The following is a 17,404-nucleotide window of genomic DNA, read 5'->3' as shown; positions in this document are numbered from 1 at the left end:
ATAACTTTTGGGAAGATTTTGTTCAGTGTATTTTATTGTGATGAAAATCCAAGAAAAGCAGTGAAATATTAACATCTTTTTGTGGCATTTGTAATAAAGCTTGAAACACTGAGAGAACATATTAGAACCAGTTGTTGTTGAATGGTTGCACAGAGGGATGCTGTGGCCTTCAGTGGTGTTGAGTGATGCTGTGGCCTTCAGTGGTGCTGAGAGATGCTGTGGCCTTCAGTGGTGCTGAGTGATGCTGTGGCGTTGAGTGATGCTTTGGCGTTGAGTGGTGCTGTGGCGTTGAGTGGTGCTGTGGCGTTGAGTGGTGCTGTGGCGTTGAGTGGTGCTGTGGCGTTGAGTGGTGCTGTGGCGTTGAGTGGTGCTGTGGCGTTGAGTGGTGCTGTGGCGTTGAGTGGTGCTGTGGCGTTGAGTGGTGCTGTGGCGTTGAGTGGTGCTGTGGCGTTGAGTGGTGCTGTGGCGTTGAGTGATGCTGTGGCGTTGAGTGATGCTGTGGCGTTGAGTGATGCTGTGGCGTTGAGTAATGCTGTGGCGTTGAGTGATGCTGTGGCGTTGAGTAATGCTGTGGCGTTGAGTAATGCTGTGGCTCCGAGCACCTGAGAACCAAAACAAATCGGAGTCCATTGAAAATAGAGTAGACAGCTGAAGCAGAGTGAGTAAGACGGGCGACACATCTAGCCAATAGAAAGGCTTTGCGTGTGTGCCTGTGTCCTATCGGCATTGTTGGGCGGGTGCAGCTTTGACTGAGCAAGGAAGGGGTTGAGAGCTTTACCAAGATGACGGGGCCACGGCTCCTGCTGGTTCTTCTGGGGTTATGTGCATCTGCTCGGGGCTTCCTGAACCTGGAAGAGCTGACACACATGAAGTATGGCTTCGAGATAGCTGCCGAGCCTGTGCTGAGGGCCAGGTGAGCCCTAGGGAGAGTGTGGTCTTGAAAGGAAGGTGTGTGAGGACGGACTTGAGACTGTCTGTGGGAAACGTAGGAAATCTTGTTAAATAGTGAACGTAACAAGCTCAAATTGCATTTGAACGTGTCTACTGCATCATGAAAATGGTTTAACTATTATGATTTATGTTGATAGGCAATTGCCTTAGAGGGTTCACATAACTTGATTAATTGTGCATTCATTCTTGTAAAAAGATTATGTAAAGTGTTAGGTGTATGGGTTTTGAGAGTAATGTGAACTGTGAAAGCCCATTCAGGGCTCAATTGTGTGTAAATTCCCCCCGAAAATTCAAAGTGAAATGAATTCTTGTATATGATTTGATGATAACCTAACACCTAACTGAAGAACGACCATGCTATAAGATGGCGCCTCTATGAAATGTATGATTTACGGCGAAGTCTGCTCTTTATGTTAATGAATTGTGCCGGAAACACTTTGGGGACTTGAGATAAAATGGCGTTAATTTTGTATGCACTTTATTACAGTAGGAAGAAGGCACGAAAGCCGAAACGCGTCCTGTGCGAATTTCTGTTGAATAAATAATTCTTTGAGTTAGAAAGACCCTGCGAGTGCGGCCATTCTTTCCTTTTGCCGGGAAAAGAAGTTTTGAGCGGGATGTATACACATACATACAGATATTTTTCAGAGTTTAACATTAGCCACTTAGGTACCATCCCATAAATGACGGAGGGCCCTTGTTACAGATGTCCATTTAAGGCTGAGCTAGTCTGGTATGGTACCTTTAGAAAAGGTCTCACATCTTTAGTGGCATGTAATTTACAGTGGTACTATATAGTAGATACATTGAAAGTCCTGTAACACTGCACCTCAGAAATAGCTTTGCTCTCTAGACCTTTCGAGGTCATGGCCTCGTGGAGATTTATCTAAGAGAGAGAGTACCCCACTATCACCAGGGATCAGGGTACAAAGACAACCAGTCTAGGGAGAATCCCTGTGATACATGAATTTATGCTTGTCTAATGTTTACTTTGAACTGCTTTTGGATATCTGTTTTTTAATGTATAGATTCAAAGACTCTACTTTGAAATTTTAATTTGTTTATGTGTATATAAACTCTTGTATGTTTTTTTATTTAAAAGATTGTGAACGTTCAATTTTAGTGTGGAAATTGACCATTTACCACCACTGTGACTGATTGGGCCGTGTGGGTGGGAATACGTTTGTGTGAACACCTAGACTGTTGAGACACGGAAATTGAGCAAATTTCCTTGTGAGCGTGTACCCAGGGATTCTCCCTAGACTGGTGGAGATTTATACTTGGTCCAATCTTGCATTCCACAAGAGCTTGCAAGTGGATCAATTACTGAACCTCCTGAGTTCAGAAAAAACAATGGAGACTATCAGTCTTTCAACCTCATGAATCTGATGTAATGAATAACAGTGAGTTGGTAATAAAATATCACATTAATATGCAGAAATGTGCAGTGAGGTATGAGGATGGTTACACCCATGGAGAACATTATTATTATGAACATTGTTTTTTTAATGTCCTATTCAATAGTACCAATGTTAAAGGGAAGAAATGGGAGTTTATTGAACGTCTGAGCTGTCCTGAAGAAATTCAAACAGTGTTATCACCCCAGTCTTATCACACTACTTGTCAAGCTTTTTCTATACCAGCTATGACTTGCATGTCCCAAAGCCTAAAGGTCATTGAAGGGATTCTGCCTATTCGGATGTATCCAGGTTTTGCTATATAGGATAGTCCTTCCATACTGCAGTATGGTAAGGACAGTCACTAGTGAAATGTTTTCAGCACTGGCTTTTAGGGAAACATTCCGTCTCCCTACAGGTCCGTCTATTAAGAAGCAAGGTGGACAGACAGTCACAGGGCACATACAAATTACGTTTGACAGACAGCAGTCCAGGTCTACCGGGATTTCAGAGGCACAGGCCTGTAAGGAAGCCTTTCCATTTACACACAGGCTAGTCCTTCAACTTAAAGATTGCTTGATTGGTCAAGCGACTGCTACAGAGGTCTTTTTGCAACCTTCATACCACTGCTTGGAGAGTTATTGTGCCTGCAGCTGTGAACCAAGAGCAATCTCTAAATTTTGAGACCATGTACGGCCTCAGCTGAGCCTTCCATTCTTTAAAGGTCAAAATAATTAGCCTAACTTAGTTTGTCTAATTATACTATCTGAAAACCTCGTGGCTTGATGACAGTTCAACATTTCATAGTGGATCTTTACTCGATTCACTAGGATTAATAATAACAGATTCAATTTTAAATAGATTGCTCTGAAAAAGCAGCCAGCCAAATATCCAGGTTAGGAAAGGAGTCTCCCTACACTACATTTCACAATCTCAAACTTCACTTTCAACTTCAATTATCACATAACAGAGGACAGCTTGTTTCTCAGATAATGTGCCTGCGTACCAATCCTAACTTCTCCACTTCATAAAGTTGTGTGATCTTGGGCAACTCGCTTCAACTTCCTATGCCCTCTTCGCCTTTCCTGGCGAACACGCTAGTGGGAGCTAAATACAAGAGTGCTAAACTGCAGAAAATTAAAATGCACCACATGATCCATTTGTTCACTTTTCCTTCATGCCTGTTCTAATGTATGCTTCTCTACAATTGAATCCTTGCCACCTTCTGCAAACCTGAATTATCATGTACTGCCTCTGCTTGCTGAGAATGTAGATTTATTAGAGTTTGTCAGATGCTTCAGAGTTGTGTTAAACTTGAATTGTCCTCACAATGAGAAACACGAGGACTAAGGGGCTTTTTCATTATATTCTCACTATCTCTACCTGACAACTTCGCAATCCACTTTACTAATCTAAAGGCAGTGGCTCTATGCCTGAAGCTAGTGTGCCTATGGTGAAATTGAACCCTGCAATTGAAGCCAGATCTTGAAGGACAGGACCAAAAAAAACTCAAATCTACACTTTCTGTATGCTTAGACACTAAAAGGCTTGCCTGAAGGAGATATGCTTTATGGCAAGTAAAGCCAGTATTATAACAATTACACTATTAAAATTGAGTCAATGCACCAGTCTGATGGTGCAACAGTGATCTTAATGGACACGTAGGTAAAGGTTCAACCTATAGAATACAGAAAAACAAACAATAGGACTCTAGTTGCATATGGATTAAGGAAACCGAGACAAGCCAACCATCTGATTTCCTCGAGTCATAGGCATAGGCATAGGCCAGTCATAGGCCTGGAGGGTTTGGCAAGAAGCAATGTCACTCAACGTGAAAATTATAAATTGAGTGTCAAACTATTTCCACCTAAGGCAAAAGGATGGCAAGCACAAACAGGAACGTATGTGAGTTTTGCAACAAAACACCTACAGTAATAAACATTAAGTCACTGGCAGTGCCTTCTACAATTTATAGGATTTATCTTGTAGACAATCACATTCATGAGGAAGAAATACAAATATCGCTCAATTAATTAGCCTTCCTTAATCTACCAGGTGAAACTTGTGAGATATTAGCAGACATACCTACAGAAAAGGGAGAAACATTGATTAATTTAAAAACACAAAGCAACCATACCAAAAGGCTCGGATGGGATTTAACTTTAAAAAATCATCAATGAAATTAAAACTGATTTTTAAATATGAGTTACCTAAGAAAGGCTTATAATTCTTGGCAAGAGGCAATGGCTGTGTTTTAGTACACTGCAAACTTGTTTGTCTTGTCTACACCTCTCCCTCTTCTAAATGCTAGCCTTGATGATTATTCTTTGTTCAAGACCTGCCAGTTTTACACTCATAGAACATAATCAAAACTCAGTATAACAATATGTTGTGACTATTATTTCCTGGATGAGATTTGAACAAATAATATCATATTAGTTCTTTTCTTGAGCATGTACAAAGAATAAACATCTAAAGGACTAAAATACAGATATATTACCTTATTTTACATCATTCACAAATTCATTCCCCCAAAAATGTCCAGAGAAATTACATGACCCTACTAGGTTTTACTTACAGGCCTGATCAGACATATGGTTTCTAAATCCAGATTATCAATAGAGACACCCAAACTGGGCCCATCACAAGACATCTAAATGGTTGTGCTGGAACAAGCAACCCCAGCACAGAGCCCTTCGGTAATGTAAAAGCACAAAACAAAGCCTCTCACAGTGGTTCTTAATCTTTTTACTTTTGCGGACCCCATTAAATCACAACTAGTAACCAGGGATGCAAAAGCAATTTCTACGGTTTGGACCTCAAATTTATTGCACCAAAAATACACAAACAAGTGCACATTATATGAACTCAGCACACCTACTTTCCTCTGCAACTGTGTGTTTAAATAAAGGAGAAACTAACTACACACCGGTATAAGACACAGGACATATACACAAATCAATAGGCAGCAGTGAAATCAGAGCACTTGGCAGAAGTGGTGGGACAGAAGTAATAACTGGATTGGCATTGGCATCGGAGAGACACAAGGCAGCAATCTATCTAGGTATGGGCAGAGCCGGGGGCCAGGCATGATCTTTGTGTCACCTGGTGACAAAGACTGTCCTTGCATAGGAGGCCAGGTGCTCATTATGCCAGATGACATGCTGCCTACTGTGAAGTGGTACTCTGGCTGTGGAGGCATTTCAGTACTGCTGAAACTTCAGGTCTCCCCACTTTCCAATACAAGAAGTGGAGGTGCTTGTAGTCTGTAAGTGCCTGAACATTGGGACAGTGTGCAGCCAGGAAGGGTCTTTTGGACAGTCTACCTGTGTATGTGTTCATGGATCACATTGCGTTTATAACACTGGCTCCCAGAGTTTGCAGACACATATGACTTTTTGAAGAAAAACATAAGCCATTCTAAAGCTTTTTGTCCTAAGCTGAAGGCTAGTTCCGATCACAGCTTGCCTGAATGCAAACAGTGACTGTGCGCATTCACACAGGCACCATCTGGAGCCAGCAATCAGTCCCAGGACTCCAGATGGCCACAGCTTAAGAATCACTGGTACATCTCAACGAGATTTGAGGTGATAAGATTTCCAATAAGACAAGTTTTTTGTAATAATGCTTTCAACACCGTATCCCATTGAACACTAGCCACCAGCCTCCACGACGCCGGCTTCCGAGGAATAGCCCTAGACTGAATACGATCTTTCCTCTCAGACAGAATACAGAGAATAAGACTCCCGCCTTTCCTCTCAGAACCGACAGTTAGATGTGGAGTACCCCAAGGATCCTAACTCAGCTCCACACTCTTCAACATCTACATTGCCCCCTTGCAACCGTTGTCAGAAACCACAGACTCAACATCGTCTCCTATGCCGATGACACCCAGCTCATCCTCTCCCTCACCAAGGAACCCGAAATCACCAAGCGCAATTTCCAAGAAGGGATGAAAGAGGTCACGACCTGGATGAGCAATAGCTGCCTGAAGCTCTATGCAGAGAAAACAGAAATCCTCATCCTCTGCGCCACCCCCTCCGCATGGGATAACACCTGGTGGACCACACCCACGGAATACCACCTACGCACTCCAACAGACCACGCACGCAACCTCTGCATCATACTAGACTCTTCACTCACCATAAATTGCCAGATCAACGCTGTATCCTCTGAATGCTTGAACGCCCTCTGCATACTTTGCAAGTCACTCAAGTGGATCCACCCTACTCCCCCCCCCTTTCCAGGAATACCGTCCCCCACATACTCATCGCCAGCAGACTGTATTAAGAAAACGCCCTTTGGGCCAGAATCAACAAATAACTCCTCCGAAAACTCCTGACCGCCCAGAACGCTGCAGGCAGTCTTATTCCAGACATCGCAAGACATGACCAACTAACTCCTCTGTGACCTTCACTGGCTCCCTGTTGAAAGAAGAAAAACCTACAAACTGCTCACTCAAGCCCACAAAGCCCTCCACAACACTGGACCCAAACACCCCAACGACCGAAACTCCTTCCACGCCCCCAAGAAAAACCTCAGCTCAGCCGACCTCGCCTTAGCCACCGTCCCTCGTTTATACAGGACCACAGCAGGCGGAAGGTCCTTCTCCTACCTTGCAACCAAGACCTGGAACAAACTCCCCCTTCATCTCAGATGAAGCCCGACACTGCACCAAATCAGAAAGGATCTCAAGACTTGGCTCTTCTTATGACCCCTAATGGAGTTGCTCAACCCCATCCGCCCCACCCCACTTCAGCACCTTGAGACCCTCACGGGTGAGTATCCGCTCTACAAAAACCTTATTTGGATGTTAAAAAATGTAAACCTTGCCATCAGAAAATTAAAACAATCAGATGTTGGATAGCAGGAGTAAACCAATAGTAATCAGCAGATTTATCGCCTTATTTCTATAACACCTGAAATGCGCCGAAAGCATGACTAGTCAAAATGAATCCACAATTAATAATAATCTTGAAAAAAATTCTCTTTTTTTTTTTAAACAGGGAATTAATTTGACATGCAATCTTTAAATATCTACTCTACTAAACTGAAACCCAACATTATATGTTATGGAATTTATATAACGCTTCAGAAAAAGTGAGCCATACACATGCGGAATGTCCGGAGAGAACTTTCACATCACTGAAGTATGAATAAACATCCATTTGTAGAAACGAACTTCCTACTGGAAGCAGCATTCTCAATCATCAAATGTTTGGGTGGGGGAAATGACCTTACCTAATTATCTCACCTCTCCAGTATAGCCCTCCTGCTAGCAAAAGAAATCATTGCGAGAGAACGAAACACTCCGAATAAAGAATGGTGGACAGGACTGTCTATGAACCATTACAAAGGACAAAGAAATATTCGACATCTCTGGAATAAAAAAACTAAGTGGGCATTAGGGTAGCTGGTGCGCTACACAGCAAAAGCTAAATGAAGCAATTCTACTCGTTTTTAAACTAGTAATTTTGTTATGTTATTTGCTACTGTTTTTATTTGAGGTTTCCCATGTTTAATCCTTTGCTATTTTAAAAAGCTAATTCTCAAAACTCCAACTTAAATATAAAAATGAATAATAAAAATGAAACGCCAAATAATTGTGTAACACAATGTTGCTTACTTTATGACATAGAAAGATCATGTACCATGTACCAATTACCTATCTGTGAGGCAGACTAGCTGACCGAAAGATGGCAATGTTATTTCGCACACAGGCCTCCTGGTTTCGCCTTTTGTTGTCATCAAAACAGTAGCCACCGAATTAACCAATGGGATAAAGGAATAAGATTAAAACAACTGTTGGTGCTGTGTTTCTAGAAGTCACAGAGTGAAAAAGAAGTATCCTTTCCTCTATAAAGAAATAACATTTACGTTTGGTCCAAGTGGAGGCAGAACCATGGTTTGGAGGGTGGGATGTAGGGGGAGGAACTGGGGGAGTGGGTCGTAGAGAAAATTCTGAGGGCACTGATGGCTATGGGATGCACGGGGAAGAATGTGATGGGTACCCTGGGGCACTGGAGGTTGGCATTTGTCGAACTGACTGGTGCCTCATAGCCTATGTGGGGGTGGGGGGGCGGGAAGTGTAATTGCTGCTACTTATTATGTGCACTGTTGAATTTTTTCAAAATGCGAAATAAAAGTTTATTAAAAAAAAAAATAATAATAACATTTACAAACAATGTACAATGTAGTGAGGGTTTACGAGCTCTGTAGGAGATTTGCATAGCTGGACCTATTTGTGGAAATGTTTTATTTGTGTCATTTATTTTAACTGATTTATATTATGTGTCTACAGCATTATGCTACCATTGGGTTAAGCAGACACGCTAAAAAATAATACACGGGGTTGGCATGAACCAAATTCCCAACATAAAACAAGCATTTGCAATGCAATAGGTCTCGCATTAGGAAAGTTTGAGCTATTGGTATTGTAAATGACACATTTGTTATTTATGTGTTGGTTTTGAAAATAGCGAATGTCATAGCCTTGTCATTTACAATGCCAATAGTTATAACTTTCGCAAATGTGACACCTACAGCATTTGTAATGCAATATGTGTTGTATTTACGTGACTTGGATGTATTGATATTACAAATAACAATGGCTTTTATTTTTTTAAATAATTAATACTTAAATACAAGTTATTGTAATTTATAATGGCAATAGCTTAAACTTTTGTAAACAACTTTAGTGAAGATTATGTTCAGTGTATTTTTTTGTGACGAAAATCCAAGAACAGAAGTGAAATATTAACATTTTTTGTGACATTTGTAATAAAGCTTGAAACATTGAGAGAACATATTTGAACCAGTTGTTGAATGGTTGCACAGATTGATGCTGTGGTGGCGCTCAGTGATGTTGTGGTGGCGACGAGTGATGCTGTGGAGTTCGGTGATGCTGTGGTAGCGCATAGTGATGATGTGGTGCCCTGAGTGATGCTGTAGTGGTGGTGAGTGATGCTGTGGCGATGCGATAGATAGAGTGAGTGCAATAGATAGAGTGAGGGCGATAGATAGATAGATAGATAGAGTGAGGGCGATACATAGATAGATATATAGATAGAGTGAGTGCGATAGATAGACGGTTGTGTGTGTGGTTGTGTGTGTGTGGTTGTGTGTGTGGGGTTGTGTGTGTGGGGTTGTATGTGTGGAGTTGTGTGTGTTGTGTTTGGGGTTGTGTGTGTGTTTGTGGGTGTGTGTTGTGTTTGGGGTTGTGGGGTTGTGTGTGGTTGTGAGGTTGTGTGTGGATTTGTGTGTGCTTGTGGTTGTGTGTGTGTGTGTTTGTGTGTGTGTGTGTGTGTGTGTGTGTGGGGGGATGTGGGTGGGGTTGTGTGTGGTGGGGTGTGTGTGGGGGGGTTGTGTGTGGGGGGTTGTGTGTGTGTGAGGGGGTTGTGTGTGTGGGGGGGTTGTGTGTGTGGGGGGGTTGTGTGTGTGGGGGGTTGTGTGTGTGGGGTTATGTGTGTGGAGGGAATATGTGTGTGGAGGGAATATGTGTGTGGAGGGCTGGTGTGGGGGGTGTGTGGAGGGGGTGTGTTTATAACAGTGCACCCAGTTGCCCATTTGTCTTTAATAGATACAAATATATGGAGGTTTAAGATCGTCCAGTTATAAATCACAATTACTAGAGATTTCAAAGTTTAAAATAAAAAATGAAGATAAACACTGAGAGCTAGCCAGACAAGTCTGGAACACACACATTCAAGTTGAAAACCCGTTCTTCTTGGCTGCAGTTTAGCAGAAACAATGGGAAAAGCCAACAGGTTTCTCCTTCGTGACCAATGGCTTTACCAAGGTTTTTAACCAGGCTGCACAGCACCTACAACGGGCAGCATGACTAGTTTAAAATATCAACAAAAAAACCACTACAAATTCTTTGATGCGGTCGCCAGAGTTATCTATTTGGCACGCACACCACGCAAGTGCGCTTCTACAAAAATTAGCAGGAGCTTTTTATATATTTTTTGTTACTGATGAGAGATGGATCGGTAACTAAGAAAGCAACACAGGGAACGGTTGGGAACAGCATTGCTACACAAGGCTAGAAGGGGAGCGCCGAAGCAACACGGAAGTGGACACAAGCAAAGGTGAAGGGCTGGAAAGGATGCAACTGTGGAGGAAAAGAGGAAAAGCAACACCAGAATTAGGGGGGAAAGCAATGGGGAGAATCACACAGGGGGGCACAAGAGGAAAGAGGGCTGGAAGAAGCAGCTGGGCGACAGAGTGCAAACGGAGCAACGTACACAAGTGTGACGGGTCAAAAACACACCGCTCTAATGGAGGGGGGCAATGGGGAGAATCACACAGGGGGGCACATGAGGAAAGAGGGCTGGAAGAAGCAGTTGGGCAACAGGAAGCAACACGGAGTGCACACGGAGCAACGTACACAAGTGTGACGGGTCAAAAACACACCGCTCTATTGGAAGGAGGGAAGCAATGGGGAATATCACACAGGGGGCACACTAGGAAAGAGGGCTGGAAGAAGCGGCTGGGCACCAGGAAGCAACACGGAGTGCACGCGGAGCAACGTACACAAGTGTGACGGGTCAAAAACACACCGCTCTAATGGAGCGGGGGAGCAATGGGGAGAATCACACAGGGGTGCACATGAGGAAAGAGGGCTGGAAGAAGCAGCTGGGCAACAGGAAGCAACACGGAGTGCACACGGAGCATCGTACACAAGTGTGACGGGTCAAAAACACACCGCTCTAATGGAGGGGGGCAATGGGGAGAATCACACAGGGGGGCACATGAGGAAAGAGGGCTGGAAGAAGCAGTTGGGCAACAGGAAGCAACACGGAGTGCACACGGAGCAATGTACACAAGTGTGACGGGTCAAAAACACACCGCTCTATTGGAAGGAGGGAAGCAATGGGGAAAATCACACAGGGGGCACACTAGGAAAGAGGGCTGGAAGAAGCGGCTGGGCACCAGGAAGCAACAAGGAGTGCATGCGGAGCAATTTACACAAGTGTGGTGGGTCAAAAACACACCGCTCTAATGGAGGGGGGGGGAAGCAATGGAGAGAATCATAAAGGGGGCACATGAGGAAAGAGAGCTGGAAGAAGCAGCTGGGCAACAGGAAGCAACACGAGTGCACACGGAGCAACGTACACAAGTGTGGTGGGTCAATAACACACCGCTCTAATGGAGGGGGGAAGCAATGGGGAGAATCACAAAGGGGGCACACGAGGAAAGAGGGCTGGAAGAAGCAGCTGGGCAACAGGAAGCAACACGGAGTGCACACAGAGCAACGTACACAAGTGTGACGGGTCAATAACACACCGCTCTAATGGAGCGGGGAGAGCAATGGGGATAATCACACAGGGGGGCACATGAGGAAAGAGGGCTGGAAGAAGCAGCTGGGCAACAGGAAGCAACACGAGTGGACACGGAGCAACGTACACAAGTTTGGTGGGTCAAAAACACACCGCTCTAATGGAGGGGGGGGGAGCAATGGGGAGAATCACAAAGGGGGCACACAAGGAAAGAGGGCTGGAAGAAGCAGCTGGGCAACAGGAAGCAACACAGAGTGCACACGGAGCAATGTACACAAGTGTGACAGGTCAAAAACACACCGCTCTAATGGAGTGCTCCAAAGAAAAGGAAACAAGTATTCACTTCAAATGTTCCTGTCCAGCGACCACATGAAAAGTGGAAATCAAGTTCACCAGCTGTAAAAGGGAAAACTAGAGCTCGCACTTTAAATAAACGAAACGAGGAGAAATTTGTAAATGGCATCTGTGAGGATGGGGGGCGAGCCGCGACGACATGGCTCTGAAGGTAACAAACATTTGAAGGCACAAACGGGAAGGGGGGGGGTCGGTTTGCGAATTAGAATGCATCGGACTGCAGGAGGGGGGAGGGACGGGAAGAATTGCCTCACACGAATTTGAAACAAGCTTGTCTCAAAGTTAAACACGACAAGCTCTCGGCATTGCTGTGGCAGGGGAGCGCATTCCTTTCAAGTCTGATGCGGGGGAGCGGCAGCCTTTGAAGTCTGATGCTGAGGCACAGACAAATGGTGATGTGTGCACGCGCCAGGCTCACATGAACTGTACGCCATCCGCCGCTAGGTAAACTTTTCGGACCGCTTACTATAATCTCGCCAATCTTCCCTTCGGGATGTAATAGGCGATACCTAAATATTATGAGCACAGGCCACCCATTAACATTGGAATGATATATAATAACTCCCAGTCTAATAACCTCCCTTTGGATGCAGTATGCGAGTACAAATTACTGTTTGAGGGCCACTAGAATTATGAAGCAAGGGATCACCTAATTACGCGGCATGGTTACCTAACTTATGCAGCAGGAAAAGGTAAATTATATGGCCTTTTTATTGATAGTTTCACTACGTTATTTTGTCATTTTTATACGAGGTAACACTTTCTGTGCAATGATTTTACCTCATTAGTACCAGCTTAACAACCAAATACAGAAATAAGTAACTGAAAAATTATTAATTTCTTTGCGAAGGGCCTTCCACTGTGCATGAATACGTTGCCGCGTTTAGTAACGTTTGAGCTAGAAATAATTTTTTTGTTAAAATCTACAGATTAAGTAGCAGATGGTGGATTATGTGGCAAATGTTTAATTCCAGTGGCCCTGATCATGTATTTCAAACACATAATTATGCGACAAAGGCTGGGACACAGAATTGCATAATTCCAGTGGCCCAAATTATGGATTTCAAATCCATAATCATGCGAGAAAGGCTGGGCCACAGAATTGCATAATTCCAGTGGCCCTGATCATGTATTTAGTTAATTATTGACCTGGAAACTAATTGTGATGAGCATGCTGTACCCCGCCTGGGTTAGATATCTCCGAAAAGTACAACACTTGAAAGCTGGAGTTTTAATAAATGCAACTTTAATCTACATATATTACCTTCCTTATGTGTGATCTCTATATATATATATATATATATATATATATATATATATATATATATATACACACACATCTTCCATGTACTTATGTATCCATATATTTATTACTTTGTTCTAACTCAGCATATACAATGTGCTACCCTATATTTCACCCTATATCTCTCGTAATATATCCTCTACCTTCACTCCGACTCATCTCAAACCTCATGCACTACTCTCTTCAATGCACTACCTTATTTCTCACCCTATACCTCTATCAATACATCTTCTCTACCTCTATTGTCATTCATCCCAAAACCCATACCACTACTATGATCCCCAAAACAACCCTTGATAGAATCTTCCCTCCTCTAACCATCATTGCATCATCTCATACCTCTATTACTATTCAGATCTTCCAAACAAGCCTTTCTAACCACTTCCTTCTGACTCTTCCCACTCAACCTCTCCTTGACTCATCCCAAACGCCCTCCTATTCCTATAAACTCCAAAAAAGGAGCAAAAAACATTCTAGATTTGTCTCCTCTTCTATCCCTCCACTATCCTTCTGAAACGAAATAACAGACTAACATATCCAACGCTCAAATTACTTCCATATTTCACTGTACAAATGCACACTAATCCTTTATGGGTTCCGGAGTAGAGTGCTACTCGCCAAAAAATCGCTTTGACGACTTGTTAATGGGTAGTAGGTGCTATATAAATGCAATTACAATTACGGCTTCGTTTTTAGAGAGGCATTTCAATTGTGTCAAAATTTAGGAGAACAAAATTCTAAGACTGTAAAAAAGTGTACTTTTTTAATGGATCGTGCCAAGAAAATGTTCAGTGTTCAAGAAATTAGAGGAAAGTAGATTGAACCATTTCGTATTCTCCTTAGACTATTCGAGGTGTGTAACTATTATACCTTTATGTTGGAATTCAAGTCTAATTATTTAATAAATAATGTGCCCATCTGGTCCATCACTTTTATGTACCAAAGAGGAAACCAATGGAAGACGACCGACCTCAATTCCTACAAAATGTACCTTCAGGTTTATCTTACGACGGCTACATTTCCTAAAGAGACAAATGAGTCTCATTAGACTGCCAGAATATAGTCTACCACAAACTTTTAAAATCAGTAGCAATCGAGTCATTTTTAAATGAGTTCTAGACATATTGCATGGAGTGGATTTTTCTTAGAAATAAATCTGGATGTCATGACCATCCTCCATGGTGCTGCAAGAACCACATTAGCATTTAAGCCAACTCTTAAAACACTGGTAAACTGCATAAATCTGATGGCTGCACTCCCAACTACCACTGCACAAAGCTTATGGAGCTTTCTTAATGGACCTTGGGGAATGGTATGGCCTTTGACAAACAACTTCTTCAGGAAGGTACTAAGCCCTTAAATTGTCACACAAGTTTTAAAGCTTCTACTGCGTTTCAGGGGATTCCACCTTTGACAAGGGCTTGATGGAGGTTGACTCCTGGATGTGTATGATTTTCTTAACGTCTAATTGTAAAAACCGAGGCTAGCCAATTTAGCATGGGTCATGGAAGTAGCCATGACTATTTGTGGAAGCCAGTTCTGGGTCATGTTTCTTCTGCATATGCACAAGACCACTGTAATTTACCACCCTTGTGCTAATTCTTGGAACATTAACCCCTTGCCTGCTGATGACGGAACCGCTCCGTCATCAGCTGCGGTGGCGCTGTGCTGATGACGGAGCGGTTCCGTCATGGCCCGCTCGGAGCGCCTGCGCGGCGCGAATTCCGCGCCTGCGCTGAGCGTTCAATTGAGCGGGGCGGGCCATGACGGAACCGCTCCGTCATAAGCACAGCGCTACCGACGCCGGTGAAGGAGCGGTTCAGTCACCAGCATGCGGCAGCCACGCGGCCGCCCCACCCCCTTAGCACTGTGGCGGAATAGCCGCCGCAGTGAAGGGGTTAAATCACTAAACCAAAGTTTCTGCTTTCACTAAAACCTGTCCACCCTTCCATATCAGTAATAATCACTTCTAGTGAACGCAATTAACAACAGGATGCATTTGTACTCCATGTCAGAATGGCTGCTCTAATCCTATTGCCATTGTCCTTTCACCCTCCATCACCCTTAACAAACCTACACTTATAAAATAGAGAACTTTTAAAGGTAAACACCTAAAAAGTAGAAACATTTTGGCCTTCTTAAAAAAAAACTCCAGACATTGCATCAATCAAGACTCTGAATAAGCACTATGCACACGATACGTCTGTTTGCAACAGGGATGTTGCAACGTAATGTTCTCCTGCTCCCCTTTCTGCCCTTAATCAGGAGAGAAAATATGCCAGGGGTTCAGGTATTGTGTGGTTAAACAGCCTTTCAGTTTCTGCCACACCCAATTACACAATCAGTCTTCAGTGCCCTCTTACCATTTCAATATTGAACATAACTTTAATGGATTATACATCTATTTAAGTAAACTTGGGTACTTACAAGCCTCTCTCCAGAAAGCACCTCCAGCAGCTTGATGAGCATTCGTCCATCACGGAGGTCTGTGTACAAATCCGTAATTCTGCATGACACGCGTGCCAAGTGAGAGTTGACCCATTTTGTAAAGGTCTTCTTTTGCACCGCCTCACGTTCATCTGTGGGAGAAAAATACAGGTTGAAGGTGTAAAATAAATTGGTATTTTAGCATTAGAAACTCACTGAGCAGTTACAATGAGACCAAAAAACTAATTGAAAAGGGAACACTGTACACAAAACCAATCACAGTTAAAAATAAAAAATAAATAAGACTATATTAATAGCACGTTCTTTCAAAATCAAAAGTTAGAGTTGGTCTATTGCAGTGAGATTTGTTATGGCAAAACAGCAATTGAGAAAAAAATGTAAGTTACAAATAAACATTTGTGACAGGAATACGGTCACATAGAACTTATCCCTGAGGACTGGCCATCCTTTGTGCAACTTATCACTCCCTTTTCTTCTCAGCCCTCTTCGTCTTACAAACTTTAAACACCTTGCAATTATTTACGTGCTCACCTTCCACTTTGTAATCAGGTTTAAGGGGTTCTGCTGGAAAAGACGAGTCTTATGACCAATCATCTAGTCTCCAATCACTGCCAGAGGAGGTGTGGAGTGCACTCATCTCCTAACATTTTACAAATGCACACCCAAATGGCCTTGGCAACTGCTGGTGTGCCTTTTATTATAATTAACCTTACACCACGCTCCAACAAACCCCTGTGAGATACTGACTGCTTTGACACCAGACTATACTATCAAATAAGCTGCAATAGGGTAAATTTAGAAATGGTAATCAGATGGGCCTTATTCTAGAAAGATAGCATGTACAATTGTGTCAGTTTCTATTGACATATCAATGTCTTTTTCAAACGTGTATCTGGGGACCTTGACGGGTTTGTTTTCTAAGAGGGAAAATATAGGCCATGCCCATAACTTGGGATTTTGGAAATTTAGGAAAAGTACTATTCAAAAAAGGTGTGGTACCCATGTCTAAGAAATGCAAGAAGAAGGAAATGATGGTGATGACATTTTCTCCAAAACTTTAAGCCGGAGTCCCTAAAAATCGAACTGGATTATCCCCAAAACACAAATATGTTACCATACAACTGAAAGAAGATGCACCTCTAACTTTTATGATCCTCCTTCCTCCCTTTTGTGTCTACTGCCTCCAGCAAAACCTCTCTCACCAAGCCGGAAGACGAGATGGATGGTGGCACATGGGTCCTTTTATGCCTTTTACTTAAAATTGCCCTATGATGGCCCAAGAAAAGATTAAAATGCTTCAATGTCCAATACAAGGATATGTTTAGTTGCAGCAAGAAAAGCCTCTTACTGCTCAATCTGGCATTTGTCAGTCCTGCGTCAGTGCCCTAGTCCTAGCCCTAGCCAACGTTATGGACAGTCAACTTCTCTTAATGGTTATCACCTGGAGTTATTCTTTCTCTCCAGTGTTCCTTAAGGGTTCCCGACCAAGTTGTGTTTAAGTGGTATACACACAATGCAACGCTACAGATTATAGGTCAACATCATCACTGATGGTGACTTATGCAAGACACCATAATCTACTAAGGACATTCTAGCATACGAGCAGCATCTGGCTAGATACTTTAACTTCCTGTTTAGTTAAGAGCCTAAATGTACATTAATAAAATCTG

At 42.9% G+C, this 17,404-nt stretch overlaps 1 protein-coding gene across 2 annotated transcripts in view; it reads right to left on the bottom strand.

The window, feature by feature from the left end:
* The window catches only part of SPTBN1 (spectrin beta, non-erythrocytic 1), a 459,103-nt gene that overhangs the window by 228,828 nt on the left and 212,871 nt on the right, over positions 1 to 17,404 (bottom strand). For both annotated transcript variants that reach the window (XM_086927648.1, XM_086927649.1), the window contains one exon: positions 15,714 to 15,865. In XM_086927648.1, the coding sequence (XP_086783774.1) occupies positions 15,714 to 15,865 (152 nt within the window). The remainder of the gene's footprint in view (positions 1 to 15,713; positions 15,866 to 17,404) is intronic.

Source organism: Lissotriton vulgaris, chromosome 6, assembly GCF_964263255.1.
Source record: "Lissotriton vulgaris chromosome 6, aLisVul1.2, whole genome shotgun sequence".
NCBI classification, from domain to species: domain Eukaryota; kingdom Metazoa; phylum Chordata; class Amphibia; order Caudata; family Salamandridae; genus Lissotriton; species Lissotriton vulgaris.
The sequence above is the reverse complement of the archived record's forward strand: the minus strand, read 5'-3'. Positions and strand labels throughout refer to the sequence as shown.